The 12185-nt window shown below is 40.8% G+C and overlaps 1 protein-coding gene across 26 annotated transcripts in view; it reads right to left on the bottom strand.

Annotated features, from left to right (window-relative positions):
- The window catches only part of ANK3 (ankyrin 3), a 624902-nt gene that overhangs the window by 137270 nt on the left and 475447 nt on the right, over positions 1 to 12185 (bottom strand). For all 26 annotated transcript variants that reach the window (XM_070488170.1, XM_070488208.1, XM_070488264.1 and 23 more), the window contains exons 13-17: positions 11011 to 11109; positions 7774 to 7971; positions 5879 to 5977; positions 5501 to 5599; positions 189 to 386 (exon numbers count right to left, since the gene is read on the bottom strand). In XM_070488170.1, coding sequence (XP_070344271.1) covers positions 189 to 386; positions 5501 to 5599; positions 5879 to 5977; positions 7774 to 7971; positions 11011 to 11109 — 693 coding nt within the window. The remainder of the gene's footprint in view (positions 1 to 188; positions 387 to 5500; positions 5600 to 5878; positions 5978 to 7773; positions 7972 to 11010; positions 11110 to 12185) is intronic.

A 12185-nucleotide genomic window follows, 5' to 3' on the forward strand; every position in this document is an offset into this window, starting at 1 on the left:
CCATTCTCTTTCTGCTTAAACTAATTTTTTCCAAGTTTTTGCTATGATAACATTTTGGTAAACATCTTCGTGCAATATTACACTTGACACATTCTATTTGACCTGGATTTTTCATGACTTCTTAATGACCTTTCTGAAGGGTGAGGTTGTGTTGTGCTGGATGCTTTGTAGAGAAAGAAAAAGGTTACCTTATTGCTCAGGTTCACGTTAGCATTTCTGCTGAGGAGCAGTGACACCATGTCCACATGTCCTTCCTGAGCTGCAAGATGGACAGAAGCAATTCCTTGCCGGGTAACTGCATTTGCATCAGCACCATATTCCAGCAGAGTTGTCGCTATGTCCATCTGGTTCTTTTTGGCAGCGATGTGCAGTGGTGTATAGCCATTCTGTCAACACAAATCACTTGGTCACATGCCCAGCAAGAAGATAAAAATGTGTGCAGTGCATTTGCAAATAGTATGCTTCCCTTTCTAGTGATTTTTCTTTGCTGGTTTAAAAAATCCTGATTAAGTAAGCCAACACTGATAAATCAAGCAGTGCCATGAACGTAGTGCCCTCATGTCTCCCACATTCCTAAATAGGGAAAACAGACTACAGCCAGTTCAATGCAAGAGACTCAGAGTACCACTGGTTTTATAAAAGGCGTACAGAGCTCCCTCTCACGGGGAGTTATGTTAGTAGACACTCAATAATTACTTGACTTATCTAGATTGAGGAGGAGAGGAAACCCAACTAGAAACAACAAACAATATGTTCAGAGCCATTATTCCACCTTTCATTCAATAATGGCCATTCAGAACCATTATTTCAGCTTTAAAATCCCTTTAATTGCCATCTATTGTTTACAAGTTGAAATTGTAATTTTCATGGTAGTTGAGATGCTATAATCTATTCCCATTTGCCCCTCTGATTGCCTCTTTTATGAAACTTCAGGTTCTGTGCTATGCTTCAGCTGAAGTGGTCCCCAAAACAACATACAGCTCCTGTTTCTACCTTGCCTTACTCTACCAAGAAAGCTTTCCCCCACATGCCCTTGGGGCCAGCATCTTTCAGCTGAAGATTCAGCTCAAGGGTCAAGCCCCCTGAAGTTTTTTATCCCCACCCCCAATCCATCCCCTCCGTGACTGACTCCAACCAAAGTCCTAGAGATATTTAGTGGCACTTTTTTCTTTATACATCTGTCTCTTCCTAGTAAAATACAAACATATTGAGGGCAGGGATTGTGGCATATTTGTGTTTATATCTCCAGCACCCCACAATGACTGACAAATCTGCAGAATTCAAGTCAAGCTTACAGGAGCTTTCAGAACATTCTGGGATCCTTCCCTTGGCTGACCCTTGATGCTTAGAGGTAGAGGCAATAAAAATCCCTTTGGCAAATTATGATTAGCTATGCCTCAGGAGCCTTCAGAGTCCTCAGTCCTAAGAAAGAAAGGTCCCCTGCCTTTGGGGACCTTGTCCTGGCTCACAGTCATTTAAGAGAAACGTAAGATTACATTTTGACATGGGCATGAATCTGACTATATAAAATATGCCAGTGAAAAACTGGCATGATCTTTTTTTTATAGACAAGAGGATTTAGAGAAAGAAATTAGAATCTGAGGATTTATATTGGGATTACAACCAAAATCTAGACAGTAGATCAGTCATAATCTTTCCAAGCCATATGGATGGGTCAGAAACAACATGGAGGACAGTGTACCACTGCACCGTGATCACCAGCCTACTGTAATTAACCTTCAGATTTAAGTCCCTGGTATGTCCTAGTATGACAGCATTTCTCACTTAAACCCTCTTTCTGTAATCAATAGTAGAGGATTTGGGCTGTTGGATATCAACCCATGAAAGCTGAAATGCCACTTCCAGACTCTTCTGAAACCAGGTTCTGTCAAACAGGATGGGCCAAAGAAGAAGATTTTATATCCCTATTTTTAGTTTTGACCTATTGCCATCTGGAAACCCCAGCTGACCTGGGAAGCATTTGGCCCTCTGCTCAGACACACCCAAAAGAGATCACCTTCAGAGCCAAATGCAGAACTTTAGACTGAGCCCAAATCTACAGTGACAGGAGGGGTGAGCTGTTTCACTACCACCCCCACCCCTGCATAAAAGAGAAAATTCACAAAGTAGTGCTCAAATAGGAAATCTGGTTAGTTAATATGCCTAACACTAGTTAACTAGAGTGGTAATGGCAAGATAAAGTCAGAGTTTAGCTTCTTATCATGCATCTGATCTTATTTTGCTTTTGATACTGACATAACCTTCAAGTTATCCTCTAAATGCAGATCAGTATCCTCTGAGATGTGACAATCCTCTCAATTACTTCTAATTCCACCAAAAAATCCTAGGTCCTAAAAAACACTAATCAAGAGAAGCTCTGGCATCTCTGTACTAAAAACAAAAGCAAATCTAATGTTAACTTTTCAAAAGCAATATGTTTAAATCATATTATATATTTTTTCTAAGAACTTTCACAGTCTCTACTGATCCATATCAGGAGGTATACTGCACATTTTATGGAAGAGAAATCTAACAAATAATAAGGCTCACTATCCCTTCCACAGTTAGTGTCCAGGTTATGTCTGAACTCAAGCCAATACTCTTTCCAGCGCAGTGTCTGCTTAGGAAAGAGATCTGGCTAAAATGGATTATAGAAGCCCATCTACTTTTTCAGTGTAGCTCCGCTCCTGCCCAAATCACACCGTATTTCTAGGACACTTATGAGTAAGAAAATATGTTAGAAATTCTACAACAGAAGACAGGGCAAGAAGAAGGCATCACATACTGTGAGAACCAAGGATGTGAACTGAGGAAGAACTGAAGTCACTGCTGTCATATCCGTATGCTAATCATGCCCTGTTGAGACTTTGTCCCTCGTTTCTCACCACTGCCAGCATTCAGAAATGCCTGAGCTTCCCTGGAGTGAAGGAGGCTATTTGTCTATTCTCCCTTCTTCCTTATAACAGAACCTTTGGCATTGTGCCCAGCTTTCATTTTTTTCAAACTAAATTTCCCAGCTTCCCTTGCAGATAAGAGTGGCCAATGAGATGTAAGGAGAAATAGGTGAGTGGAGCTTCTGGGAATGCCCTATTGTCTGACTTCCTTTCCTCCCTGTTACCTGAAAAGCGACCTGGCAGTCTGAGAAACAACAATCTCTGGAAGGAAAGACCAAAAAAATCACAGGGAATTTTCCGCAACACTCTGGAAACACTGAACCAACATCAACAACTGCTTACCTCCTGACTGTTTATGACATGAGAAAAATAGAGCCTTATCAGGTTAAACCACTGTAGCTAGTTCTTTTTTCTAGCAGATGAAGCTAATCCCTAACTGACAGAACTGGCTTTGCTCAAGCTCAAAGTCTAGAAAAAGCTCCTGACCAGGATCACTGCCTCAGAAAGTGGGAATGGTTGGATGTGTGGCAGAGATGGCATTACAGAGGCTCTTATGGAGGCAGCTGTGCTCTGAGAATGAGAATCAAGGTCCCATTCAAAAAGCCGGTGTTTGCCTGACTGTAAAACATATGCCCAAGGCTAAAGGGCTGTGACAACGAATCAAAGAATTGCTTTTCAACTTTTTGTCAAAGATGTTTTGCAGATATGGAACCATGAAGTCTTGTTTGACAAATATAAAGCTGGAAATGAACTACAAATATATCACCCGTTGACTTGTTTAAGAGTTATTTGTGGATGGAAAGGTGGATTGGACTCATTTTGTTGTATTTATTATTTTACAACTCTTGTTAATTCTAAACTGCTTGGCACTAGTTGTGTGAAAATTATTACTCTCATGTGAGGAATAAATAGTTCACTTAATTATTTACTGGTTGCCTACAAAGAACCAGGGGTTATTTACAAGAAAAGTGGCCAGGCTCTAAGGGATATTAAAATAAAGTGAAATGAAATGGACAAACATTCAATTACATTACAAATTTTTCTCATTTTTAAAATTGTGGTAAAATATACATAATATAAAACTTACCATTTTAACTATTTTTAAATGTACAGTCAATGGCATTAAGTACATTCTCATTATTCGCCAACCATTACCTCCATCCATCTCCAAACTCTATGCATTAAACACTAACTCTTCATTTCCTCCTCCCTCAGCCCTTGGCAACTAGCATTCTACTTTCTGTCTCTGTGGAAGTGATTTCATACAATATTTGTACTTTTGTGTGACTGGCTTATTTCCCTTGGCATAATGTCTGCGAGGTTCATCCATATTGTCGCATGTGTCAGAATTTCCTTCCTTCTTAAGGCTGGATAATATTCTTTTGAATGCATTAGTCTACATTTGGTTTATCCATTCATCCTTCAATGGACACTTGGATTGCTTCTACCTTTTGGCTATTGTGAATAATGCTATTCTTTTTGCTTTTTAGATAAAGTTTTATCAGAAGTCAAGGCATGTCTTTATAGTAGAAAGAATGTTTATCAGGGTCAGAAATTATGGGGGAGAAGCTGCAAAGTAAGTTTAAGGGCTTGATGTTGAATTGTAGATTTTATTGGGTACAATTCTGCAGAGAATGAGGCAGGAGATGATTGAGAAATACAGGAAAAGAGGTTCAGAGGAGAAATCAAAGATCACATACTCTCTAAATGGAAAAAAGACATGGAAACTTTCTCTCTTAAAGTATCCAAAGTAATTTAGAATAGCCCAACTTCATTGATCTCTGTGAATAAGAGATTGGATCTTAACACTAAGTTTAAAGGAGAACACTGTAGCTGCCCCAACATGGAATAGTAAAACAAAGATATAAGAAGCACTAGAGATGCTAAAATTTCCTTGAACTGATAGTATTTAGTAAAAGAATTCGATAGCATTTAAATTGTGGTTTGTATCATTCCAATGTTGTCTGATCATAGCCACCTGCTCAACAATAGAGAACTTATTAAACCAGGTCTATTAACCTATCTTTAAAGAAACTTCTCTTTGTGATTTGCCTCTCAAATCCGAATATCAGAATAATCAGAAAGCTATACACTCCAAGCCTCTCTTTTCTGAGAAATCTAGGTTGTCTACGGGTCAAAAATACCCTAACAATAGGAATAAAGATTCTCCATAGCAATAATAAAAACACACAAGCAAAACCTCCCAATTTCTTTTATTAAACACAAATAAACAACTGGAAGGCCATGTTTTAAGACCAGAAAAAGTAACACATATTTTATAACTTTGACAAATCAGAACTTTCTTACTCCCTCAGGCTGTGCTTATGTGTTTAATCTGGCTAAAGAGTACTTCAACTTCATTTCCTCCCCAGGCTCCAAGATGTCCTGCATTTTCAAGGAAAATCAACTGAGAAGCAAATATTTATTGAGCATCTACCACATTAGTTGACTAAATCACTGAGGGCTTTGTTTTCCTAAGGAGCTTATATTTCTGTGATTTTTAAGTGGCGCCTAAACTAGGAGACACATGAAGCAAAAGTGGATGTACATATAGAGACTGATGGACACTGCCCATCAGTCTCTTCATACTAATGAATTACAGGTACCTTTGCGGCCGCATGAGGTGAGGCTCCTTGGTCCAAAAGCAGAAGGGCCACTTTCTGATTATCATAATGTGCAGCTACATGCAGTGGAGTTAGCCCGCTCTGAAAACACGTGCAGAAACAACAACCAGCGTCAAAAGTGTCTCAATATCAGAGCCCTAGATTTAGGAGATGGATTAGATTGGATACAACAGAGAGTGTAATTTACATTGCAGTTTCCACAATACTTGGACCCCAGCATTCACCTCCTACTTCCGAAGTGTTCTTCATCCTATGAGACTTAAATTAGTTATAATTTAGGTGGCTGTTGGTGAATATTAGCAAGTGCTTGTTTTATCATCACAGAAGTGGCCTGTCACAGGGTGGCGGATGATCTCATACCTTCCCAGCAGCATCTGGAGACGCACTTTTCTGCAACAGGAGATTGGCTACTTCAAGCTTCCCATATTTTGCTGCCACATGAAGGGGAGTAAATCCTTTCTGAAAAACAGAAACATAAAAATAATGAGCAATAGAAGATGACACAAAGGCCTTGCTTTTCTGGAACTGATGGATTATTCTAATGATGAAGAGCAGTTAAGCCGGCATTGAGGACCAAGACTGGTAAATAATAGTTAAAGAGTCTCTTTATCCCCGAGGATGAGCAGAATACCTGATCTTTCTCCCTCTGTTAACTGAACCTCAACATGCCACTATTTCTGGGACTCAGGGCACCTGACCAGGATGAAGCTGGAGCGCTAGACCTGGGGCTTATTCCAGGGCCATTTTGGGATTGCACATTGTGAGAAGAGGTTATAGGGTCTGAGGCTTAATTTGGATTTGGAGAGCTTAGGAAAATTCAGGGCAAGTCTGGACCTCAGGTAATCTCACATCACAAACTGGATCCTTTCTCTTCCCCTTTCCCTGTTCCCCCTTGTATACATATATCCTTAGGATGCTCCAGTCTTCAGGAGTAGGAGTCAGAGACTCTTGCACCTTAGCCACCAGAGGTGAACTGAATAATAACACATGGCTCTAGCCCAATAAGTATGAGAGGGTGGAATGCTGAGAGCTGAGTAGAAGCTCTCCCTTGCTTCAGCTCCTACAAGGATCTAGTTATCAACCAGTCAGTCAGCAAGCACCGTTAGGGAGGGTCCCAAACACAAGTCAGGAACTAGAGGGTGATGGATACATTTGAGCTCATGAGACTATAGCCAAATAGAGCCAATGGGCAGCTGGCATGATGGAAGGACTGGGCACTCAAAACTCCATCACCCATTATTCTGTTTTGCATATTAACTGAAAGACTTGCATCTCAACTCTACTGAAGAGCCTGAAGAATCACAGGGGTGAAGTTTGAGGTAGTCATCATCTATTCAGATAGTTTCCCAAGTATTTGTAATTATTGTAATTATCTTGTGCCTTGATTACACATTAATGCTTCTTCTCCGCATCCAAATGAGAGAGTGTAACACCAATTTCCAGCTTTCTAAGACATCCCATAGGCCAATTTGTCTTGCTATCACACTTGCTAGGTTTATACAGTATCACAAGAAAAATGAGCTCTAAATTTTGAATTCTGCACCAGCAGAGCAATTGTGTGGTAGGTTATTATTCTATGGCATCAGAGTTGAGATTAAAAAAAAAGTCAAACCATAAATCAGAAAAGACAACAACAGCAAATGAAAATAACCCAAGAAAAATTTACCTCCTGATTTGAAAGTATTATAAAAGCATTAACCAACTGAACTTTGATAATGTATACTTGGCCTCAGCAAGGGAAATCTGTGGCTGTGTATTTTGTGTGTGTGTGTGTGAGGAAGATTGGTGCTGAGCTAACATCTATTGCCAATCTTCCTCTTTTTGCTTGAGGAAGATTGTTGCTGAGCTAACATCTGTGCTGATCTTCTTCTATTTTATGTGGGATGCTGCCACAGTGTGGCTTAATGAGCAGTGCTAGGTCCGCGCCTGGAATCCGAACGTGTGAACCCTGGCCACTGAAGTGGAGCACGCAAACTTAACCACTATGCCACTGCGCTGACCTCTGTGGCTGTGTTTTTAAACAACCTTTTAAATCTATCAAATAACTTGCAAGAAATACTGATATAAGAAATACTTGATAACAATAAGGTTTCATTAGAAGATAAAGTACTGAGAAAGTTAAGAGACACACACACTAAACTACCCTGCCCCACATTAGGGTTTTGCTGGCCATGTTAATGACTACCCTGGGATCCCAAGTATAGATGCTGTTACACAGCTTTTGTACCTATTACTGTGTTGACTTGCTTTCATACCTTTGTTGTTATAGATAAAGATGCTCCATGATCCAAAAGGAATGCGGCTACATCCTCATGCCCTTCTCGGGCTGAAAGGTGGAGTGGGGTGTACCCAGAAGTCGTGGCTGCATTTGGAGATGCTCCTTGCTGCAAGAGCTGTTGAACTATATCTGCCTTTCCCAATCGGGCAGAAATATGGAGTGGGGTTTGGTCATCCTAAATGACAAGGCAGAAATGCAAGGCTGATGAGCTGAGAAAACAAAGGTGCCATTGTGAAACATTCCACAAACTTTCCTTGGTATGAGAGGCTATGTTCAACTCTTCAATTCAATGCTAAAAAGAATCTCATTTATCTTTTTCTTTAAGGTTCAAAAAGTTGGAGATGTTAGATCTAAGCTCCTTAAATACCCTTCTAGTAACTTATTAGCATGAAAAGTGTGAAAGGCAGTTCTATCTATAAATTATCCCCACCACCTCCTGCCATACTTTATCAATTTTTAACCTCTAATGACTCTTTTTTGGGGAGATAAGGGAATGTATCCTGGCAAAAGTCAAACACCTGGGAGGGATATTATACTTCCACCACTTACTATACACTTATATGGAATGAATTATTTTAGTGATGCTGCCCCCCCGTAGTCAAAGGCAGAGGGAGAGGGGGCCAGTATAGGGTTGTGTAGATAGACCTGTATAAAGGCTCCCAGCCAAGAGGACTCATGGGGGCCAAAAGCCAGCCTACCCATCTACCTAGAGTAGAGGACACCTTATTATAATCCACCCAAAGGTGTGTGGCACTAACTAAGTCCTCCACCCTTAGGGCCTTATCTCTAAGTGGGAGGGGCATCTTTCCCTAATTTGCCCAAAGATGCACTATAGCAGTCTTCTAGAAAGATATCAATCCCCTACTGGAATGTGAAAACTTCAGGTAAATACTTTATGTAGGGAAGGTAGAGAGAAGAGGCTAGAACACAGGGCATTGCTTTGGAAAGCTAAGTAGGATAAGGGTCAAGGTCAAAGGAAGACGGTCTATGTAGAGGGAAGCATACGAGGAATTAGGGGAGACGCCACAAGAAGAAGAAGAAATATCGAAAACAGAAAAAAATAGTTGCTAAAGAAAAATCTCATGTAACTCTACTACTGCCACCACCACTGCCACGATTTGCTGAGCTCCTATATGTCCCAGGCTCTGCTCTAAGTACTCCACCTATATCAATTCATTAATCATCACAACAATCCTCTGAATTACAACTGTCATTATCCCCATTTTCTCTTTTTTTTTTTTTTTAAGATTTTATTTTTTCCTTTTTCTCCCCAAAGCCCCCCGGTACATAGTTGTATATTCTTCGTTGTGGGTCCTTTTAGTTGCGGCATGTGAGACGCTGCCTCAGCGTGGTCTGATGAGCAGTGCCATGTCCGCGCCCAGGATTCGAACCAACGAAACACTGGGCCGCCTGCAGCGGAGCGCGCGAACTTAACCACTCGGCCACGGGGCCAGCCCCCATCCCCATTTTCTATATGAGGAAATTAGAAAAGGAAATGTGGCACAGAGATGTTAATTAACTAGCCCAATGTCATGTAGCTAGTGAATGGTGGACGAAGGTTCAAACCTAGGCAGTCTGGCCAAGAAGTCAGGTTCTTAACCATGATACACGCTGTGTCCTTAACAAAATGATAACTGCAAATCTTATGCTCAGTTTCAACTTGTGGGTGAAACCACTCCCTAGACCCAAGGCTTGATATATAACTAACAACATTCTGAAATGTGAGGTTTCTTGTAATCCGTGGTAGAGTACACCCTCTCTTAACTATTCCACTTCACTGATTCAGCACATTAACCAACATCCTCTAGATCAGGGGTGAGAAAACTACAATCCAGGGGCCAAATCCAGCTGCCATCTGTGTTTGTAAATAAAGTTTTATTGGAACACAGTCATGCCCATTGGCTTATGCATTGTGTATCTCGGCTTTCACTCTGCAACCTCAGAGTTGAGCAGCTGTGACAAGGACCGTGCATGCCACAGAATCCAAAATATTTACTCTCAGGCCCTTTACAGAAAATGTTTGCTGACCTCTGTTTCTAGCTCCTCTGTAAAATCAACCAACTGGGCACACAGTGCACTGGACACTTGAGGCTTATGGTCTGCGGCCTAGAATGTCACAATCCTCGTACCCACTTGTGGATTCTATATTTACAAAGACCTAGCTGTGATGTTCCCACACTAATATGTTTGCACTACGTACTTCACTAGTTTGTGCTATATTTGTACTAATTACTTTAATTAAACAAATAATTATGTTAAGAGGTAAACTACGAGTATGAAAGGAAAAGCTTTATTTTTCCCTAAGAATACTAAGTTGAAAGCTTTGGAAAGCCTTGATAGAAGTTGATAAAAAAACAATTATGGTTAAATTAGACATAGGGGAGACAGCTGAATATATTGGGGGAAAATTATAAAAGTCTAAAAATATTCTGTACTCAAATTGCTTCACAAATGTCTCAGTTTTCTCTCCCCTTGACCCGAAACTAGAAACTACAGACCGTGTAAATAAATGACAAATAAATGCCTATTTATATATTATATGTTAAAATTAAGTGGTTAAGGCATTTATGCATTTATTTATGACTCCTGACCTGAACTGCCATTTTGATAACAAGACCAACTGCCCATCCTGACCGTGATAGATAAGCGGGTTTCTGCTGAAGCTGAACCCCAGGCAGAGAATGAAGCATTTGAACTCAACCCTGACCTCCTCCTCCTCTGCAAAGGCAGATCCGTGAAGCAACTTGGATCGAGTCTCAGGGTTTATGCTTTCACAGCTTGTGAAAAAAAAAAGCTTTTCCTTTGTGGCTGTGACAGCTGACATATAAGTTGACCAAAAGAGCTCAATTATGTTCCCAAGCTGTGCTTATTCTAGAAGCTTTGTGCATAAGCCCTTCTTCAGAGAGTGTGAACAGCTCTGGACACCAGTCTAGGTTCAGCTCCTAATCTGTTCGGGACTAACAATGTGCCAAGGACACAAAATTCTTTCTGGCACAAAGTTCTGATTCTATTTAAATATTTTGTTAAATAATAGAATGGACAAATGTGCAGCAAAGGGGTTTTTTTATATCACTTGGTAGAGACTTTTGTCATTGGAAGTTGTTCACTTACTTCAAAAAAGTGTTCTTGGAAGAGAACATGCATACAATTGAAGGTTTTATTAAAATCAAGGTTTTTTTCCTCAATAGCAAACACTTCTACGTATTGCACATACCTTAGCTTTAGCTTCTACCTGAGCGCCGTCTTGCACCAGATACCGCACGACTTCTGCCTGGCCAGACCGAGCTGCCATGTGCAGCGCTGTCTCTCCTCTCTGGGGAACAGGAGCCAAAGTAAATTAACTGCAGCTCTGAAGAAGAGTGGCATGTTTTATTTGCCTAAAGCTTATGACGTAGTGTTTTTTTTCTTACTTAAAAATGGTCCCAAGCACTTCCTTACTGAAAACTAGGAAAGATAGGAAATTAAACGCACAAGAATTTCACAGGAACCTGGTCAGTGATGGAAGGACTGGTGTAACCATGGGAGCCTAGTCCCCAGCAGTATTAGAAGCATTGCTCAGTAATCTACCGTGGCCTCCTCGGGAGTTGAAAGGGGAATGCTCACAGGGGCCAAGCAGGAGGGTAAATGAGGGAAGGCGGGCAGGCAGGGAGTGCCAAGAGGAGAGCCCACGCCCTGCCCCAGGGAGACAGCGCTCCCCTGCAGCTGCAGACTGCTGCGGGAACCGTGCAAGATGCCGGCCGTATCAGGCTACACCTTCCTATTGTTCAAAAGCAGTGGCGGGCTGGATATTGGTGTACATTTCAGTGCTGACCACAAAATCAGAATTAAAAACAAAACAAAGCAAAAGCCAAAATGCTGCATGGACAACATAAGCACACCCAAGGGCCAGATGTGGCTCCATGGCTGTTGGTCTGCATTCCTGCCCAGCTTTATCTCAACAGGTCAGTACCCAAGGCTTTGGGCATTATCTCAAGGGGTCATTTTCTTTGCCACTGAACTGCCCCAGTTTCTTCCACCCCCTTTTCACCAAAGAGACTTTAATTCAGATTATTCATGTATTTAATTAAAAAAATGGAAACAATATAGAAAATATGGATAGATTGAAATGGAAAAAGTAATAAAAATCAAATATGCTCTCTCACACCACGGATGGCCATCTTTAAATTGCTTTTATAAATTGAGCTTTGCTTTATAGGATATCCATCTCCACAGAAGGATATACAAAGAAGAACTTCACACAAAACTTGTTACTGGGTTTACTGGAAAGGCGTTCAGGGTAGAGTTTCCCATATTACCCAGTGTTCTCGTTATGAAGGAAAAGGTTCTTCTCCTGGCGTTAGTTCCAGGAAAGAGCGTATTTTAGTTGAGAAGCTGGTCTGTTTCAATCTT

The sequence above is a fragment of the Equus asinus genome, chromosome 2, assembly GCF_041296235.1.
Source record: "Equus asinus isolate D_3611 breed Donkey chromosome 2, EquAss-T2T_v2, whole genome shotgun sequence".
Classification (NCBI taxonomy): Eukaryota; Metazoa; Chordata; class Mammalia; order Perissodactyla; family Equidae; genus Equus; species Equus asinus.